Source organism: Lissotriton helveticus, chromosome 5_1 (genome assembly GCF_964261635.1).
Source record: "Lissotriton helveticus chromosome 5_1, aLisHel1.1, whole genome shotgun sequence".
Lineage (NCBI taxonomy): Eukaryota > Metazoa > Chordata > Amphibia > Caudata > Salamandridae > Lissotriton > Lissotriton helveticus.
This window is the reverse complement of record NC_136065.1, coordinates 662,871,230-662,890,115: the sequence shown is the minus strand read 5'-3', so window position 1 is coordinate 662,890,115 and position 18,886 is coordinate 662,871,230. Positions and strand designations below refer to the sequence as shown.

Sequence of the window (18,886 nt, the reverse complement as noted above, 5' to 3'; positions counted from 1 at the left end):
GGACATCACAAGCCACTGGAAGTCTCAAAGGGGCCCTAATACACAGAGATGGAAGAAGGAGTTTATAAAATGGGCTGAATGTGAGGGTGCGGTACGGTTACGGATAGCTAGGAAAACAGGCAGCAAAAAAACACTAGAGGTGGCTAGAGCGTGGGTAGCACTGGTGGAGGTGCTAAAGAACCAGGAGATCGAGACAGATGAAGTTTCACATAGGGGGACTCAGGAGGGAGGAGTAGAAGCCCATAGCCCATGAGTCAGAAGGCTAGAAACCAGGGGAAAAGAAGGGAAATTGCCGGAGGCCCCTCTTCTTAGGAAGTCTACGGGAGCGAGACAATAGAATAATAGGTCAGGAGAACCAGGGCGCCCTTCACTACTAGAATAATTAGGGAACGCTATTGTACATGACACACCTGGGGGAGGGAAGGGGTAGTTGTTTAGTTAATTGAAGATCTTACTTTTACTGGGCTATGGCCAATGACAAGGCAGGAGTGAATTGATTTCGCAAGGCAATTCTGAACTATATAGAGTCTAGTTGATGTATTACAGAGCTTCTGGGAGGCCAGGGCATCAAGAAAGACAGAAATCGCAGAAGCAATAATGTCAAGACAAAAGATGTTGTAATATAAATGGTTAAGGGATGCGGCGAATTGCAAGACAGCTTGAATATAGCTGAAATGATGATTGTTAAGCAATGTAAGATGGAATAAATAAATGCTCAATAAAAATTTGTTTTTAAAAAAGGGCGTTCTATGACCATGTGGATCACTGCTGATACAATTAGTGTGGGCCAGCAAATAGCCAAGTTGTACTGTGAGGTGCTAATGCTGCCATTATAACTGGGAGGACTGTGCAATCCTAATACTGAATTGTATTACTATTGCACAGAGGTGCAATATGCCTATTACTGATTACATCCTACACCTTACCTGCCTCATGTTGAGGTGGAGAAAGATAGCACTGACCTGTGTCCCCTAACCATGGTGATATGTGCAGAACCGACATGCTCTAGGGACATGATTGACAGCTTTAAATGCACTAAACGGGCATGGAACTTTGTGCGTGTGTAGGTTTGGATCCCATCCTCGTCGCCAGTGTGGAATGTACGAAGGAAAGTACGCTGAGATGATGTTATATCCAGAAGATAGATTTATTCTTCAGCGCAATCAGGACAAGAACATTAGATGATAAGATGGTTGTAGTAGTATCAGCCCCACCGGGAGCAGCATCCCTGCTGCTCAGCTCACATACAGCAACTGACTTTTTATTCAACCATACACACAAGAACACTCTGTTACATCACTCACACAATGGCTGAGCAGCAGAGTACAGAACACAGAGAAAGGACTAGACATAAATGTGAGCAGGATACCACAAACTGGCTTTGCCATAGGGTTTGGTTAGATTGTCTCTATGCTGCCAAGCTGAAACTTGCTAAAAATCCAATGCTACCTCCCAGGGAAGACGGCTGAGTTCAGCGTGAGAAGGGTGAGCTGGGCCTCTTAACGATGGGAGATTTATACCCAAATGGCATGTTTAGTATTCTTCAAGATATATACAGGTTCACTTAAACTGCACGCCACTTGATGTCTTTATCAATGCTTGTGCAGCATCTGTAAAACAACATATAAGTTCTTCCCTCAAGAACCTGTGAGCTTGTCGAGCTTAGAGAATGTGCTTGACTACCTCTCTTCCAAAAGACTCATTATGCGAATATACATGATTTTACAGGATAAGGTCCCCCATGACCACGACAAGGGCATCGTAAAAATGGTGGCTGGACTTGGAGAATGATTTGACAGAGGAGCCCTGGTGATACTGTTGTGCCAAGACAGGCATTTCCTCCTCTAATTACCAAATACAACTCATTCATATTACATGTTTACATAAATTATATTCTATACCCTCTGGCTTATGCAAGATGGAGCTACTGACTGAATCTTGATGTGTGTTGTGTCAAGGTTGATGCTGAACATTGCTGGTCACACTGCTGGACTATGTGAGAGATGTTCCAACCAGCTCCCGCATACTCACGGCCATGAAGCTGCTGTTGGCCAACAGCAAGCCAACAAGATACTGGGGGAGACACACGCTGCTGCGAGATGTGACATATTGTCAGGAGAAACTGGAGGGGTACTAGGCATGTATGTCACTTACATCCTGTCGCTGGTACATTCGTAACACCCTCTGATCCTATTTGACTCTGCAAGCTGAGTGAGCCCGTAAGACGCCAGACACTGGAAACACAGGAACCGGTGATGAACTTCCACAAACTTTGACATCGCCATGTGGTGAATGGACAGTACCAGTGTTACAAAAAGGTGCCTTTACCTCAGACGAATGAAATTATGCATGCGCCTTTCTGTTACTGTATATGCAACTAAAGAATACTTTGTAATATTGTTATATGCTGGGAACTGCATGACACCTTGTTTTGATTTGCTCTTTTCTCCTGCTATTCTCTTTTGAAACCAATAAAAAGAAAAAAAATGCTACCGCCCCAGGTCTGTGGGGGCATTCAGACAAAATCGTACTACAAGACTAAGTGAGCAAGATGCCCTTCTCTGAATGTCAAGGCAGTGGTGCTTCATGAACATAAGCACAGATGCCCTGGCCTCAGCCTGGCAGAAGTCAAGGACAGACACTCCGCGAACCAACACAGTGGTAGCAGTCTTAGCACTGGTGGAATGGACTTTCAGACCTTCTGCCGGATACTTCTTGGCCAGTGAATAGGAGATCTCAATGCAGAGGATTTCCCCTCAACAGGGTCCACTTCTTCACAGAACTCCCTTTCTTCACTCTGGAGAACCCCACAAAAAGCTGATTGTCGACACTGTGTTTCTAAATACGAACAATGTAAAAGCTTAGAGCCTTTTTCGGGTACAGTCAATGGAGCCTCGCCGCCTCTTCAGTGGTTTAACAGAAGCAAAGAACACTGACAGTGATGGGTTGCCCAACATTAAAGGTAGGTCCTCCTGCCAGCTCCCCCTACGACAGTTGTTTTGTCCAGCGGGCCCGCTGTCCACCACCCTCTGCTGCCTGTCTACCTGTTGCCTTCTGTTTGTGCTTCATCTGCTTGTTTCTTGCTCTGTTTTGCCTTTTCTGTTAATTTTTCTGCCGTTTTCCCACTTCAGCTCATTTTTCTGCCCTCCGTTTTGCCTTTTCTGCTAGTTTTTCTGCCCTCCGTTTTGCCTTTTCTGCTTTTTTTTCTGCCCTATTTTTTCCTCTTCTGCTGTTTTGCCTTTACTACTCGATTTTTTCCCCACTGTTTTGCCTGCTCTGTTTTGACTTTCCTGCTTGTTTTCCAGCCCTCTGTTCTTCATTTTCTGCCCGATTTTACCCATCAGGTATTGAACCACCAGGGAAATACCCTGATGTTCCAGCCATGTCGAGAGACGCAGCACCTTTTGACAATGGATCCATGACCCCAACCAACTCCAACATGTCGGTGATGTTGTCCATGAACACCTGCACTTGCCTACCTTTTAGGGTAGAAAGGCTTTCCATGCCAGCAGGATTGTTCAGACCTTCAACAGGTTGATGTGGAGTCCGGATTCCACTACAGACCAGAGTCCTCTGATCTCCAACTCTCCTAGATAGATGTATCACTTCTGGGATGGGTCGGCTGTCACTACAGTCAGCTCTGGTTGGAGAAGGAAAAGAGGTTGGCTGACCCAATCGTGCGATTGTTAACCACCACTACAGATCTTTTGCAGTGCCATTTGAGATCTGGACCCCCTCAAAGAGATTCCCCTGATGGTGTGCCAAATGGAACTTCAGGTCCCACTGCAAAGCCCGCATGTCCAGCCTCAGTCAGTCTCACCCTACTGCGGGTAGCTCTTTTTCAGATCTGCGCTGACTGGAGCGGAAAGAAAAGAACAGATGTCAGCGTGAGGGGGTGGCACCTATATAGGCCCTGCACAGGTCACTTTCGGTGTGGCTGATGTCATATGTAGCCACATGACGCCACCTACCGGTGTACAGGGGTACGGTTCACAAAAAAATTCCAGATCCAGTCTGACACCTGGGAATAATTCTAAAATAAGTAATCTTCAGCTAGAATTCGCTATCAGATTATTTTTTCCATCAGAATAGTTGTCATCAGGGCCATGTGTTTAGGATCACAGATCTACCGCCAGCATGTGAGGGTTGCATCAGTCATTAATCATCGTTTGTCCTCAATGAAACTAAATTATTTAGGGTCTGAGGAAAGTTTGCCATTCTGCCATATTTAGATATCTCTGCTGACCTGGCAGAGAAAAGTCACTGAAACAGTGGCTTTTCTGGTGGCACTGCAGCTTTGCCGAGTGGCCTCCATGTTTAATGTGACCTCACAGCAAATATTTTTGTTTTTGAAAAACAAATGTTCACAGAGGGAGTCTACTTTTGAAAAATTAAAAAACAATTATCCCTACGACCCCAGACGTTTTCTCCCAATATGTGAGGTTCATTTGTATATTTTTTCACCAAGCTTTTTATGGTATTCCCAAACAGGAAAAAAGTAACCAGAATGTTCACCCTAAACAGAGCGAATGGTTTGCAGCACTTAAGACTGATGACCCAATATCGGTCTAAGGTTTCTGTCAGGGCAGCCAGAGATGTCTCTGTCACAAGAAGGATGACGGTTCACCTAACTCTAAATAGAGCAGGCAGTCCAAGAATTTGGCAAATAGGGTAATTCACTACTTTTGTGGTGGAGTACTGCCTGCTAAACCTTAAATGGGGCTGTAAGTCTGATACTCCTTGGAGCATTATCTATTCACCTACTCTTTGGGTGCCCTGGTGACAAGGTCACCTTACTTTTTCACACACCTCTCTTACAGGATGCATATTTCAATTAGACACACTTTGCCATATCCATTGTAAGCATTTTTTGATCCTTCAGATCATTTAATGCATTATGCATTCAGTCAAACAGTGGATACCACCCCACTGTCCGTAAATCCAAGGTACCTGTATTCCCATGTTTCCATACAGATTTAGTAACTACAAAAAGTACCCTTTCTAAAGAGGTGTTCCTATTGTTCACTCACGGTCACTATGTGTCCATTGTCCATGCACAAGTCTCCTTGGAAATGGTTTAATATGATGTTAAACTCTACAAATACAAAACTCTGACACATGCATCACTCATGTTCCAAACTAACGAAAACTGTTTAATAATAATAAATAAATAAATACCTGGCTAGAAAGGGACTGCATATTTTGGATGTTATCACCTGACTCTGAAGGGGGATCCTTTGAATGGGCACGGTAACCCAAATATGAGGTGATCTAAAAGGAAACAGTCATTAAAAGGAAGAATTTTAAAACATTGCACCTGTACAATGGTCAACATACTCTTGCCTCAAGTTTTTGCAACACATTATTTCAAAATGTTTCAGCTATAATTGCAAGCTCAGACATAGAACTTTGATACAATACTCGGCTGAGGTATGGAAGCATATTTCTGCTGTAATTAGCTTAAGTATGCGTTCCTCGAACCACGCAGGACTCCTGAATAACGAGACAGGTGTAAATATCCATGGACAGACTGAAAGCAAATGCACTGAAGTAGCCAGGATTTGGTGATCAATATCCAGAACAGTAGAAGGATGAACAGCAGAATTCTTTAATATGTCTTTGTGTGAAAAGGGTTACCTATAAAAAGAATGACACACTGACTAACTCTGAACAGTTATGGGGCTCACATGTGATTGGATGATTACATGAAGAGGAAGACTTGCTTACAGATTGACCGCCTCGACATACCTAGCTTACTAATCTAACATATTGGAGAATATTAACTTTTTGTGCCAATATCTATAGATCTCATATGGTCTTGGATCAATCCATGGTCTGCTGACTTTGTATATTTCCGATGATAATTGTACTTGGTTTTTTTAACATCTACAAACCAGGACAGTATGCACTGACTACCAAACACCCCACAGAGCTAGCTCCACAATCTGAAGCCATAAGATTTGCTCTTAAGTATGGGACTACTGGTTATCTTCCTGGACTACCACGATGTGTAATGGGGATCAGCCATGTACACCTGGATGTTAATGCTCTTTTTTATTTTTTATTAAGGCATAGAAGTTACAATTAGCCATGTCCACACATTAGGTTGTGATAAAAATTGCCTATCTGATGGAACTATAATCTTTTCCTTTATCCTAATGTTCTTTTGTTTTATTTTCCCTGTTCTCATTTGTTATAAATACAAGATTGTAGAAAACATATATCGTATATACAGTATTATACTGAACTTGAGGAGTGAGGATTGTGAGCCTAGTTACAAATTACAAACTGGGTCTCTTAGTGACTTCAGCTTTGCAATGGTCTCCAGACATTTCGCTGAAATCTATGCCCATTCACATAAGGCTACAGTCATGAATTCTGGAGGCCATTAGATCTACCGGATGTGACCTATCCCATGGCAGTCATCAAGTGTACCTTTGTTCCTGGATAAATGAGCTTGCAAGTCAGAGTTGGTAGATGCCGGGTGGCAGGGTGGAGGTAAGGCGGTTAATGCTTCTGTTGAATCTTGATCTTGGGATTTCTATTTAATATTCACATTTTGAAATGGTTGTTGAATAAAGGATTGCATCCTTTATCAACACAGAGATAAATTTGCCCACAGCTAAGTACCAACGCTTCCCATTTCCAACGGGGTTCTCTAAGGCACGACTATCATCCATACTTTTCAAATTGCACAAAGAGCCATGTAGGTGTAGTAGCAGACTAAACCCAAATATGTACAAAGACCACATTCTATAATGACATTAATACCTTAAAATGTGCCTTTTCCAAAATTGAAGTAATGATGGCCTTCCTCAAATCGAATACCTTGAAAACAGACTTTGTCTTATTCAACTATTAAGAATCATATTTACCTTTTCAAACCTGGCTTACCTTGGGTAAAAAGCTAGTTTTCATGCAATAACTGGCTCTGCTTTCAATCCTTGTGTAAGCTCTGTTTACCTTTCACCTTCAGCACATACATCTCCACCGTCAACGCCACCTATCAATGTCACTTTATTAGTAAAGTCAAGCCTATACTCTTTTCAACAAACTGCAGATTGGCAGTACACGCTCTTGATGGAAAGAATACTCTGCACCTTATTCTACCTCACTTAAATCCCCATAGGTTAATCAACCGGCATCAGTTTTGAGGCAAAGAAATCTGACCAGGTACAGTCCCTTTAGAAATCACTGGCAGCAAAGATCAAATCCAAGTTATCTGAAAATCAGTGCAGCTCATTAAAGCTCAACAATAAGTATGGGACTTTGCCAATCCCACAGAACTAAAGTTTAGCAGAACCCAAGCTGTTTGCAAGACTGAACAGTTCAAAAGCACAATTTATTAATAGAAAAAAAGTCTGTTTTACTGCCCTACAATCTGGAAGTCAATCTCTCTTCTCACCTAAGTTATACTGCTCCCTTTCTGCTTCCATTCAAAATAGAACCTAAAAACGATGTACAATTTAGGGAAATTCTGGGTCACAATGGGTTTTTATCCTATCCTACACCACGACTGCCTATCAAAGATTTACTTTTATAGCACCCAAAATTGTATTAAAATCGTTCTGATTAATTGTACTTTGAGACAGTCCTCAGACCCATTTCTGTAGGCTTTACTCCCGGCAGAAGTGTTTAATTAAACCAACTGTTCCTATTTTGCCGAATGCTTCTTGTCTTTTGTTTTTTCAAGGTAAATTCATATTCGAGCAACAACAGGATGCTTCCACCAGGTGCTGCCATGGGTTGCAAGACATAAGGTAGTATTAGGGTATTTGTTCCATAGTGAAACTACTGTGCTATTTCCATCTTCCACCTTTTTTATTGCATCCCATTTGCAGCTCTTCTCTGTTGTTGTGGTAGTAAAATTATTTTATTTCCAAGACTATATCTTAAAGAAATAGCCAATTTAAACATTACGATGGAATAACCAAACTGCCATAACGTAAATAAACATGACCATATCTATAAGCTCGATCCAGCGATCAATTCAAAATAGTAATAACCCACTAAACTTTGCAGATAAACATGTATATTCATTTGCTCAGAACATCACCACTCCATGGTTATCAGAAGACTCACGGTTATCAAATCTGTGAATAAAGTACTCGCTGCTCTGAATTCCAAAGAACTCAGAGATTAACATAACATGCTCTGTAAGTGTAATACTAGTATGTAAGGTGCATTCCGGATCTTATCTTAATTCGCTGACTCGCAGAACAACATAAAAAAATGCTTTTCTGTATCAAACAACTCCATGATCCTCGTAAGACGGTCTATGATTGCAAAAAAGATTAACTGAAGTACACTTTGGGTATTATTTTCAAACCTGACTCACAGGGACACATTAATAAAAGATTGTTTGTGAATCAATATGATATACCTAGCATCTACAATCACAATTTTTAAAGTTTGTCTTTAGGTCACAGATAAAATATAATTTATTTTTAGAGGCTCAACCTGTAATTCTCCAGCCAGGGTCAGTTCTTATTTGAAATTGCAGAATGGCATGCCGAAAATGTTTATGAGGGAGCTCATACAGATATAAGAAAGTCTCAAAATCATCCAAGCTTTTACGTAGGGGACCAACTGACAGCCTCCATGACATAAGGTAGTCCCAGTCACCTGCTAGGGTACCTTACTGTACCCCACTGCAGAGAATACTCTTCCCCTGAATCAACGTAAGTGGATCAACATTCTTAAAAATGTCAATTTTTAAGCCAGTATTTCAAAAGGGATCGAGAAAATTCTTCAGAACGTTTCATAGTATTGTCCAATGCCAGAGAAGAATGTTTTCCATTATTTGAGACACATTTAATACTAAAGAGAAACCCGAATGCTTGTGAACATGCTAAAAACCTCCAAGATTGAAGGCCTCACTGGATCACAGAACATTGTGGGAGTCCCAAAGAACAAGTTATTTACCTACAGTAACACTGTTTCTGGTAGAGACTCTATGTAATCATTGATTCCTCACCTTCTGACTATTCCCCAGGCATGAGGCTGGATTCAGAAAATTTTGAGCCGTACCTCTCCATCCGGTAGATAGCTCCATGCGTCTCCACACTGATGAGGTTACACTACAGAAATTATATGTGAGGGCACAATAGGTGCGTGTGGCACTGTGAGAAGCTGGTCTGGTATATTATGTCCACTAATTAAAGTGGGCACCTTGCAGTAGTCCAGACAACCCCTATGGTGCTTTAAGTGGTCTCAGACAACCTTATAAAGCACACCTAGTGGTAGTTGTGGAGAGCTGCCTTCAGGCTTAGTCTTGAAGGAGTGTAAAGCAGCTTGTTTTACCAGAATGCAAACTTATAGTATTGATTAAATGAAAAGAGAACCACACAGTAGTTATAAAAAAATATGTATTTATTATATCACACTATCTAGTACGTTACAGTATCTCCCACATAGAGATAGACACAAAGCACACAATACTTCAGCAAATAAATGACAGTGAATAGCACTAATATACAGTGGGCCCCACGGGGGACCAAACCATATACTAAGAAAGTGGTATAAGAACTGTGACTCCAGTCAGGACAATGTCGAGAGGATGTAGAATTGCTGGGACCCCAAGGAACCACCCAAGGTGAGTAGATAGGGACCCCACGGAGTGCGTGTGCAGTGTGTGCACACGACCGCTTGCTCCGTACAAGTCTATGTGTAAGTCGCGGTTGGAATTTTAAAGATTAAGGACCCTTCCTAGTGTACTTCGAAGAAACCCTTTGGACGACAGCAGGTTGGAGAGCCACCCCACCCATTAATCCCTAAGTACCCAAGTTACCTATCCCAGGGGAGCCGGGTGCATAGGTGTGATGTGGCGTCAGAAACCGCAGTCGAACCCAATGGAGGACTTCAAGAAAGTGGCGTTGCTCGAAGAGGAGAAATTGTTTGTTGGAATCCAACCGTGGATTCTTGTTGAAGAGTACCTGAAATCAAAGGGGACAGAGTCTGGGTCACTTGAGAGTGACCAGGGGCTCGCTAGATGAATGCCCACCGATGTCGGGTGCTTCAGGATAGTTGATGGTGATCTGGACTCTGCTGCTGCGGGGACCAGGCGACGTTGAGGATGACCAGGAGCCGGATATGAGCTGTCCCACGAAGCATGTCGAGTGCTGAGGTGTCGGTGTCTAGCAGGAGCACCCACAAGTCTTGGCAAAAGCAACCAACACAGGAAGTCAAGGAAGTGTACAGTTCGGACCAGCAAGGTCCAGGAGACTTACCACAACCAGGGAAGTCAGGGCAAGCCCAGAGCAATCAGGGGAGCCCAAGGAAAATAGAGATGACCCTCAATTGGACCCACAGGCCGGAGGTACAGGAGTCGCGAGAGGACCTCGAGCAGCTTCACAAAACAACAGGCCACGGAGCACACAGTGTGAGGTGGTTGAAGATCTTTGTGGAAGAAGTTGCCAGAGGTTAGGGCTTCTTGGAGCCCAATGCACTTGCCACAGAATTGCCAACAAGCACATGCACTTGCAAAAGTGCACAGTGCACAGGGGTTCCGGTAATGCAGTTCCCACGAGAGATACTGGCCTCAAACTCGGTGAGAAGGCAGCTCTGGCCTCAAGGGACGTAGGAACCCACCTCCTGTGTTGTTGAACCCTTCGGAGTCCGTAGGAGCTCAGGATCAGCAGACCGGTCAGCAGCGTTGGGGTGCCTGCGAGTGCAGGGGAGTGACTCCTTCAATCCAAGGGAGATTATCTTCAGGTGTCTTGGATGCTCCACGGATCCTGTACGGTGCACAGGCACAGACGATGCAGCAGACTGAGAGGGAGACGGAGTCAGGCCCAAACGAAGTCCAGATTGCCCAGACGGTCGAAGTTCAGTGGTTTCAGTTCTGAATCTTGTCCACGACGAATCTATTGTCCTACAGCCAGGTAAGATATTAAGTACCCTGAGGAAAGGGATGGGAAGGTTTAGGGGACCCTCCCAGGGGAGGGTCTGGTCAGGGGGGAGGTTACTCCCATGTTCTTTGTCCAGTTTTGCGCCAGAGCGGGAGCCAACGGTTCCCAGGACTGGTTTGAACTTGACTATGCACAGGGACACCAAATGTGCCCCTCATGCAGACTTTCAGTCGCTGGCAAGCGCACCCACCCAGCCCTAATACACTAAATCATGTCTGGGAGGGAGCTTGGCTCAGCAGCAGGAGGGCATAAATGTGTCTGTGGTTGGCAGCAACCATTTTGTGCTGTCACGGACTAGAAGGCTGGTACCGGGAACACCAGGAGCCCCACGAAGGTCGCTTCTGACGGTTGGAATCACACCTCCCACACCAGTTACCGGTGTGGGGGTATGATTCAAACATGTTTGACACCAAACACGAAAGGGTTTGTTGCATCCGTTTTCGAGATGGTCATCACACAGTCGGGTAATGCCCCTCTATATTAGTATATGGCTGTTTCACTGATAACCAGGGAGAAGGGATTCCGAAGGCTTCAGGGGTGTCCTGCTCATGCAGGGGTGCCCTCTCACTTAGAACCAAGCTGTAGAGTGCAGCCTTCAGGCTTAGTCTTGAAGGAGTGTAAAGCAGTTTGTTTTACCAGAATACAATCTTATAGTATCGATTAAATGAAAAGAGACCCACACAGTAGTTGTAAAAAATATGTATTTATTATATCACACTATCTAGTATGTTACAGTATCTCCCACACGGAAATAGACACAAAGCACACAATATTTCAGCAAAGAAATGAAAGTAAATAGCTCTAATACACAGTGGGCCCCAGTTGGGGACCAAACCATATACTAAGAAAGTGGTATAAGAACCACGACTCGAGTCAGGCCAATGTCGAGAGGTCGTAGAATTGCTGGGACCCCAAGGAACCACCCAAGGTGAGTAGATAGGGACCCCACAGAGTGCGTGTGCAGTGTGTGAACACGACTATGTGCTCCGTCCAAGTCTATGTGTAAGTCGAGGTTGGAATTTATAGATTAAGGACCCTTCCCAGAGGACTTTGAAGAAACCACGTGGAAGACACAAGTTTGGAGAGCCACCCCATCCTTGGATACCGAAGTACCCAAGTTACTAATCTCAGGGTAGCCGGGTGCATAGGTGTGAAGGGGCGTCGGAAACCGCCGTCGAACCCAATGGAGGACTTCAAGAAAGTGCCGCTGCTGGAAGAGGAGAAATTGTCAGTTGGAATCCAAATGTGGATTCTTGTTGAGAGTACCTGGAAGCAGAGGGGACAGAGTCTGGGTCACTTGAGAGTGACCTGGGGATGGTAGACGAATGCCCATCGATGTCGGGTGCTTCAGAATAGTTGACAGTGATCTAGACTCGGCAGCCGCGGGACCAGACGACCAGGAGCCGGATACGAGCTGTCCACGAAGGATGGTGAGTGCTGAGGGGTCAGTGCTTGGCAGTTCGGGCTTGACTGTTCCCATGAGGCACAGGGTCGGACTGATTTGCATATAGCCATGTCTGAACTGGGGTGGCAGAGTGGGCTAAAGAACGGTGATGGATCAAACCCAGATCTTTTGACTGGGTGTGAGTGTTTGATTGGTTCAGATGCTCCGTCCATCACCACCCCCTTTTGTACCGAGGGGTCAGTGTCCAGCGGGCGCACCAACAACCTTGGCAAAAGCAACCCATGCAGGAAGTCAAAACCATCTCCCTCTGTGGAACTGCGAAACGGGCTCCCCGCCTCTTGGGACAAGGGGAAAAAAGAGTAGAAGGAGGCAAAGTAAAGGACAGAAACGAGCGGATAGAGGCAGGATAAAGGTCAGCAATGAGCAAAAACAGGCAGAATAGAGGTCAGCAACAAGCATAAAGAGGAAAAATAATGTTGATAAATGAGCAGAAAGAGGAAGAATAGAAGTCAGAAACGATCAGAAAGAGGCAAAATAGACATAAAAATGAGGAGCAAGAGGCAGAATATTGGTCAGAAATGAGCTGAAAGAATAACGATCAGCAAAGAGCAGAAAGACAAAGTAAAGGTGAGAAACAAGCAGAAAGAGGCAGACTAAAGCTGAGAAACGAGCCGAAAAAGGCAAAATATAGGTCAGCAAAGAGCAGGAGGAGGCAGAATAAAGGACAGAAGCAAGCAAAAAGAGGCAAGAAAAAGGCTTGAAATGAGAGGGGCAGAATAATAGTCAGCAACAAGCAGAAAGAAGTAAAATAAAGATGAGAAACAAGCAGAAAGGCAATATAAAGGTCAGAAACTAGAAGAAAAAGGCAAAATAGACATCGGAAACGAGGAGCAAGAGGCAGAATAAAGGTCAGAAACTAGCAGAAAGAGTAAAAATAAAGATCAGCAACAAGCAGAAAGAGGCAAACTAGAGGTCAGAAACAAGCAGCAGCAGGAGGCAGAATAAAGGTCAGGAGCGAGAAGAGAGAGGCAAAATAACGGGCAGAACAAGACAACATAGAAGGGCAGGAGCGAGCAGAGAAGAGGCAGAAAAACAAGGAGAAAATTAGCCTAGGAGGCACAAAACCAAAGGCAGCAGAGAGTAGCGCACCGCAATCAAGCCGGACAGGAGGACCTGCTCCTGTATGCCGCCTACTTTTTGTTTTACTGTGCACCCACTGACAGACCCACTCATATACTCATGCACAGACCCACTCACAGACCACTGACAGACTAACACACTTACATACCCACTCAGAAACTCACACTCACTCACCCACCCACTCAGGACCTCACTCACAGACCCACTCAGAGACTCACATACCTACTCACAGACCCTCTCAGACAATTAATCAATCAGTGTCTTGTAGAGCGTGACTACACACCTGTTAGGGTCTCAAGTCGCTGGGGGAGGGGTGCTGCAGGTCCGTCAAGGTGCTGTGGTTCAGCCGTAAAGCCAGGTCTTAAGACCCTTCCTGAATTGAGGCAGTGACTCTGATTGCCTGCGGTGGAGTGGCAGAGTGTTCCAGGTCTTTGCTGCGAGGTAGGAGAAGGATCTTACTCCAGCTGTGGTCTTGCGGATACATGGGACGGTAGCCAGGGCCAGTTGGGCAGAGGGAAGGTCTCTAGTGGGTTAGTGGAATGTGAGGCGGGGTTGAGGTATGCAGGTCTACTGTTGTGTAGAGCTTTGTAGGCGTGTGTGAGGATACTCACGCACCCAGAGACTTATGTACCCACTCACAGATCCACTCAGACACTTACGGCCCCACTCACAGACCCAGTCTGATACACAAACACTGACAGACCCACTCAGACATTCGCACACCCACTCACTCACCACTCAGAGAGTCCAACACCAGCTCACCTATCTATACAGCTACTCACACACACACACTTTCAAAGGTTACTGGTTACAGTTCAGAAATAAAATTTAAAAACCATTGAAATTCACTGAAATAAAAGCAACGGTTACAGGGAAGTTATAGTTAGGCTCATATTTCCCTCATACTAAACCATTAAAATTCAGGAGTTATAGTTACCTGAGCTAACTATTACTTACACACCTGCAATGCACTGCTTATGACCTCCTATATTACATCACTCAGGACTAGGGGTGGGCGGAATTTGTGTAATCGCGTTACGCAAATCTCAGCGAAACAGTAAAAAATCTCGCGAACAGGCAGATATTCCGCGAACACACGGAATTGCTTGTTCGCTTTGCATTTTTACTGTTCGCAATCGCCGTTTGCGTGCTCGGGGGAAATATCCTACGGACACGCATTTTGAGAACGCAAACAAGAAAAAAAATTCGCGAAGCTGCGGAACGCAGAATTTTGGGCAATTTTGCATGCTCCGCGGAACGCAAAATTACCCAAATTCCGCAAGCGGAACGGAATTTGCCACTCAGGACATGGTCAGTGACATCACCAAGGACATCATTGAAGACATCTCAAATGACATCACTGCCCACTCATACACCCACTCACACCCCCATACAACCTCTCATACACACCCAAACACACACACACTCACATACTCATTCACACTCCCATACACCTACTGACAGAAACTCATTCACTCATTACGGCCACTCACACAACCACTCACTCACTCACACAGCCACTCACAGACCCATACAGCTATACACATACCCACAAAACCATTTTCACTCACACACCCATACAGCCACTCACACACATTCATGCAACCACTCATATACCCATTCACACACCCACAGTCACTCACTCACTCATCCATACAGCTACTAACAGAGCTACTCACTCACTGATACAGCCACTCACCCATCCATAATCATGAAAGAGCTTACCAGATTCATTGCCACCTTTACATCGCTAGACAAGGCGCAACCTTCCATTAAGAAGGTTTTCCACCCTAGAGATTTTGGCGAGCCGGCCGGCGGCTTCTTCACCCAAGGCCCTCAAAGAGACGGCAAAAAAACCCAAGAGTCAGGCAGACAGGAGTTCTTCCAGTCAGGACGAGGCTACAGAGGCTGCGGTGGCAGAGGAGCAGCCAGAGGCCAACCTCTGGCCACCTCAGGTGAGCCTTTCACCCCTTCCACATCTAAAGGTGGGCGGCAGGTTGGCGGTTTTCGTGTACAATTGAAAGGCTATCACCTCCGACGCATGGGTGTTACAGACCATAAAAGGGTTTCAAATAGAATTCTACAGTTCCCCTGTGCAAGAGGTTTGTCCTCGGCCACTGGTTTTTGCATGCGATCAGACCGACCTCATAGATCATGAGGTGGCGGATCTGCTGCAAAAAGGAGCGGTTGTTCCCACACATCCTTACCCAAGGGGTTTCCTCAGTAATTTCTTCCTGGTAGACAAGACAGACGGGGGCCAAAGGCCGGTAATAAATCGGAGGTAGTTCAACCAATGACTGGTTTACCGCCATTTCAAAATGGAGGGCATCCATCTGCTGAGAGATCTCCTTCAACCCGAGGATTGGATGGCCCGACTGAATCTGAAGGACTCGTACTTGGCATCCTTCAGATCCAACGTCGCTTCCTGCAGTTTCTGTGGAAAGACCAGGTGTTCGAGTTTGCCTCGCTCCCTTTCGGTCTGTCCTCTGTCCCATGGTGCTTCACCAAGGTTCTAAAGCCAGTGTTTAAAACACTAAGAGCCAATGGTTTTTGCCTCATGATTTATTTGGACGACATTCTCCTCTTGGAGCAATGTCCTCATCGTCTCTCACAACAGTTGCAGGAGACAATAGACCTCCTTGAGAACCTGGGGTTCGTGATTAATGCCAAGAAGTCGCTTCTGGCGCCTTCCAAGGAGGTAACCTTCCTGGGGTTAATCATAGACTCAGTGTCCAGCACCTTGAGTCTTCTGGCGAGGAAGATGTCCAAGATCAGCAGTGAATTGAGGCGGGTATTAGCACGTTCCTCTACCTCACTGAGGCAAATTGCTCAGTTGATGGGCCTCCTGGCCTCATCAATTCAGGCAATTTGTCCGGGCCCGCTCCACCATAGAGCGTTACAGTACCTGAAAGCCTCTCATCTCCGCAGGGGTCTGCAGTACTCTGCCTGCAAGGTAACTCAAAATGATGCTCCTATACAATGCCTAAAGTTAAGTGCCTGTAAGCTTCAAACACCAAATTGCTACAGGATTCTGTTTTCTTGAAAAATATTCATTGTATGTCTTTACTTAATCAGCCCAATCCAAAATAGCAGACTGTGTGTGATATCATACATACAGGCTGAGGAAGTCGGCAAATGCTTGCTGGTATGTCTGACTGCCTTCTTTTTATTGTATATCTTATGACAGCAGCACATAACTAATGCAATACAAGTGCTCTTGTACAACCACATCAGCCTGATTGCTCACACAGGGATCTGTATTTTACTGTCCTTAAAATTTCAGAGCACAGAATGTACTCACCGAAGTACGGGTAAGTGCAGTAGATTTCAAGATATGTCACAATTCTCAGTCAGTCCAAGTGTTATCTATGCTAATGCCTCAGCTTCCATCTTTATGCCACATTTGTTTTGCCTCTCCACTCTGACACACCACACAAGTGTGCTTCAAGCTTCAGGGCATCCACACAAAATCTCCGGAATAGCCACTTTTCTTTATCATGTTGAACTGCATTCAAATCTTGCATGTTGCCAATATAAATATACTGACTCTAAAGGTATAGGTATGTTTCAGATATGTTTGTTTAATTACAGCCCACCTACAGTTCGGCCTTCCTGACACATTTTTCCAACAGTAGTCCTGATCTCCAGCCTTTTCTGAATCACCCATTGTATCATCACAATCCACCTGCACAAAACACCAAACATTCCACCAGCACAGGACGAAACACCACAAGTCTCTTGACTCCTTGGTGGGATGAGGCAGAGCAAAAAAGCACAGGCAAATTAATTGATTTGCCAACATGAAAGGGTATTACCACTTGGGGAGGGATGAGGTCTGTTTTACAAACTCAAATTTTATCAGGGAAAGCATCTACAACAACATCTACATTTCACTTATGTGGGGTGCTGATTTGAGGACATTAAGAAGGCTGTTTTCGGGAACCTCAAGGAAGGGTTGTACATTGGCTTAAGGGACATGCACTTAAGAAATGTTATGATCAGATTAGTGTCCTACGGAAGCATCACAAATGGCTTGGGGGTATGGTGCATCAAACCTTTTAGAAAACACATCACAACTGGTGATTTAAACAGCAAAGGTTGGTTAGGTATATATAAGAGGGCTGAAAGAGACAACATGATCAAGGCCATATAGCCATGAGAGCATCAGTAAGGGCTTCATGATACAACAGCAATTGCTCAGATGAAGCGAGCTCTGGTTGATTTCATCACATTGGATTTTGTCTTGATGGGGGGTTAATGTGGTTCTAGTGCATCAGCTGCTCTTTGAACCACCATTTAAAACAAGAGCCTTTCCACAGCAGGAGCCCCATGCTGCGAAACAAGCTCTGTTTTGGAGAATGTATCTAGCCTACTGGTCCAGATATGCTGCAACATCATCAATGTTCTGGGCAAACAGGATGCCTCCTGCACTACGTCAGGGTCGAAGCAAACAGTACAGGGGTCCTCTGTTGGTAATAACATCAAGGTAGAAATCTTGGATTATGGCCAGGTTAAATTACAATTCATTACACTTTTGTGATCTCATAGCGCATCATCGGTCTAGATCAGGGAATACGTCAGACCAGGGTTTGAGATTTGCACTGAGGAAATTTTTCTTTTAAATTACCACAGGCAGTCTGTGCTAGTACCAAAGGAACCGGCCTGAACCCACATGCCAGTGCAGAAGTCTGTACCAGAATTGGTATGGGCCCAGTTGTGTGTCCAGAGCGGGCAGACAGCATCAGGGTCTGACCTCTGAGCATTTGTCCAACTAAAGTTCCCCGAGAGCTCCTTAGGGCCCAAAGGAGAGCCAGCATGAGCCATAATTTCAACTTAAATCTGCAACTTGTGAGCATACATTGCCTGATTCTGCTCAACCCTTCATGCCACTAAGAACGCTATCTTACACGACTGGCGATAGAGTTGTTTAGACAAATGTTAAAAAGGAGGGTGCACTATCTTATATTCATGTGTCTTGTTTGTTCAGCCGTCTGGCTTTGACGGTATATAAACTGTGTAGGTTTCACTTTGTTAGAAAATAGGCAGTTAAAGATGAGAGAACGAGGCTGAGCAGAAATCTGTATGTGCTCCTGGTTGGGTGCCCTCCGCCCGCTCTAGTTTTACCAGTGTTTTTGAAAAAAAGACATGACCTTTTGTACCGTACCAACAGGTATCCTGACCCAAGCTTGCAGAAGGGGATCCTCATCAGATTTTACAATCGTTATACATGTAAATTCCTGCATATGTATATGCATGAAGGAGCCTTTGATACTGACTCAGGAAACTAGATCCCAAGATCAAAGAAAGTTACAGAAAGGTTTGGCCTCAACTCTGGATGATGGATGCAACACTAGTGTCTTTGCCAGAAGAGAGACACTAGCAGGCACATGCATCATTGTTGGCTTTTGCGATTTCTTAATTGCGATTTTTA

General features: G+C 44.7%; 1 protein-coding gene across 2 annotated transcripts in view; it reads right to left on the bottom strand.

Annotated features, from left to right (window-relative positions):
• Positions 1-18,886, bottom strand: part of SEC31B (SEC31 homolog B, COPII component) — a 1,031,933-nt gene that overhangs the window by 624,673 nt on the left and 388,374 nt on the right. For both annotated transcript variants that reach the window (XM_078643061.1, XM_078643062.1), the window contains exon 13: positions 5,179-5,271. In XM_078643061.1, the coding sequence (XP_078499187.1) occupies positions 5,179-5,271 (93 nt within the window). The remainder of the gene's footprint in view (positions 1-5,178; positions 5,272-18,886) is intronic.